Source organism: Aplysia californica, unplaced genomic scaffold, assembly GCF_000002075.1.
Source record: "Aplysia californica isolate F4 #8 unplaced genomic scaffold, AplCal3.0 scaffold00477, whole genome shotgun sequence".
Taxonomy (NCBI): Eukaryota; Metazoa; Mollusca; class Gastropoda; order Aplysiida; family Aplysiidae; genus Aplysia; species Aplysia californica.
In genome coordinates, this window is record NW_004797747.1 from 33382 (window position 1) to 35881 (window position 2500).

Consider the following 2500-nt stretch of genomic DNA (forward strand, 5'->3'; position numbering starts at 1 on the left):
CACTCCCAATCTATCTACCTTCCTCTCCCGACCCTCTTCACCGTCCATCTTCCTCCCTTCGACCCCGCCCCCGCCCAAAAAATTTTTTTTAAACCAAAAAAACCCCCAGATCTAATAATAAAATAAAAGAAAATAATTTCTAGATCTACCTCAATCTATTTGTATTTTCTCATTTTCATTCGGAAAGTATGACGAGCACTCTCCTCATCCTACCCTCTGCTTGTTATCCTGCTATCCAGATTCACACATGGATTTAAATTTCTTTGCAGTCACACAGCCAACAGTACAAAATACCCCATCTGGTCACCCAATCAGGAGAATGACTGCAACGAATTTCTCTGGCCTGCGGCAGAACTGTGTCAAGTGACCGGAACGGACAATTTTTACCGTCGCATTAATGTGGCAGGTGACCGCAAAGTTTACATTCAATGTCCTTTCTTGTTGTGTGTATGTGTGAGATCTAGAGCACCTACACTTTGTAACATCACTGCCATGGAATGAGACCAAAACAAATTTCGCCCTAGGATATGAATATATATTATCATTATCATTGTCATGGTCATTATCATAAGGACGCCCTCCTCGCCAATTCCGTCTCTGTATTGCTCTTGTATCTCAACCTATAAACCTAAATTACCTCAACGTTCCTTACCCAACTTGATATCTCCAAATTCATGACGATGGAATTTCCATTTGGCTGCTTTGCTACTTCACATCCCCACCCCTTCTTTCTACACCACTCCTTCTTTAGTTGCTGTTTAGCTTTACTACAAGTCCGTCACTCGCAACTCCCCATCCTCCGCCCTCAATCCTCATCGTTGTCACCCTGCTGCTATATGCCGTTAGAAGCCTTGCCCTCCCTATCCCCACGAGCCATTACTTCCATTACCCTTCTTATCATGTTGTTATTATCTCAAAACAGCCTTTCGATACACCCCCCCACCCTCTTTTCACCCTTTCCCGACCATATACCGCCCTTACCAATAACACCCTACCCCGCCCCACCCACTTCTCTACTAACCCTCCTATCTCACTCCGCCCCCCCCCCCTCACCACTTCCCCACTACATCCTATCCCATCACACTTCCTCATCCCACCCTCTCCACACTCCATCCCATCCCCTCCTCACGCCTTCCTCACTACATTCCAACCGACAATCTACCCCCTCATCCCCACTCCACGTCCCCTCATCTCCCACATTGTCAGCCCCCACCAATCATTTATCCCACCCAACCAGTCCAAAATCAACTCTCACTCAATAATCAAGCCCCTATTCCTCATTTACCTCACCCCTTCCCTACCACACCTCATCCCCCCACTTCACATACACCTCACTATCACCCTCTCTCTCCCCTAACCCCGCCCCAACCACCCAGCCTCACTCAATAGTCCTGCCCCTGTTCCTAATAATTTACATCACCCCTTCCTCATCACACCCCACCATGCAACCTCACATACAGCTCACTATCACCCCTCCCACCCTCACCCACCCTAGCCCACCCTTAACCCCACCCCCACCACTCCCACCACCCAGCCTCACTCAGTAATGAAGCCCCTATTCCTCCAGTCCACGATCTCCGTCCTCCAGAAGCTTCCCCGGTCATCCCCAGAAAGAAGGTCTGCCTCCACACGCCCGCTTTCTTGGCGCAGAAATTGTTTCAGGTATTGCATCAGGCTCTTGGACTTCTTGCCATGCATGGTCAGTTTTCTCTCCAGCTGGATGGAGCTGTACGCCTCGTTGATGAACACGATGAAGAAGTTGAGGATCAGCATCGTCACGATAGCATACTGGAACAGCACGAACATGGGGCCCAGGACTGGAAAGAAAAGCTGAAAAATAAAAATAAAACATAATAATAACAATGACGTTGATAAAAATATAATAATGATGATACTATTACAACTACAACTACAACGACGACGACGACGACGACGACGACGACGACGACGACAACGACAACGACAACGACTACTACTACTACTACTACTACTACTACTACTACTACTACTACTACTACTACTAAATAATAGGTAGCATTTGTCTAGCAAATAGTCAAATAGAGCAAATTCCAGTTTCACAACAAATTCAATGCGCTTTATAATCTATATTATTAACCCCGTCCGATAGCCTTCTGAAACAATCTCAACTTCCTGGGAAGCATACAGTGCGAGCTGCTATTTTGTAGGCGCTAAAACACTATCAACCTGACAAAATCTTTCACTGTCTATAGCCGAGTATCCATTTCCACCAAAGTGAAGTGAGGAAAATTCGTGTACAGTTCCTTTCCCAAACACTCAACGTCGAACGTGAGGCTCGAAGCCCCCGTACCGCAATCTCACGATTACAAGTCTGGTAGCCTAACCACAAGACTACCGACGCCACAATCAATAATACTGATACTAGATCTAATTATAATAATAGCAATCATGGCACATTATATCGTAACATGTCACTGAAGGCACATCTTAATAATGTATATATATTTTTTTTTTTTAACGA

General features: G+C 45.8%; 1 protein-coding gene across 1 annotated transcript in view; it reads right to left on the reverse strand.

Annotated features, from left to right (window-relative positions):
• Window positions 1-1486: 1486 nt before the first annotated feature.
• The window catches only part of LOC101862524, a gene marked incomplete at its 5' end in the record, with an annotated part of 86372 nt that continues 85358 nt past the window's right edge, over window positions 1487-2500 (reverse strand). The window contains 1 exon segment of the mRNA XM_005105559.2: window positions 1487-1830. Coding sequence (XP_005105616.2) covers window positions 1537-1830 — 294 coding nt within the window.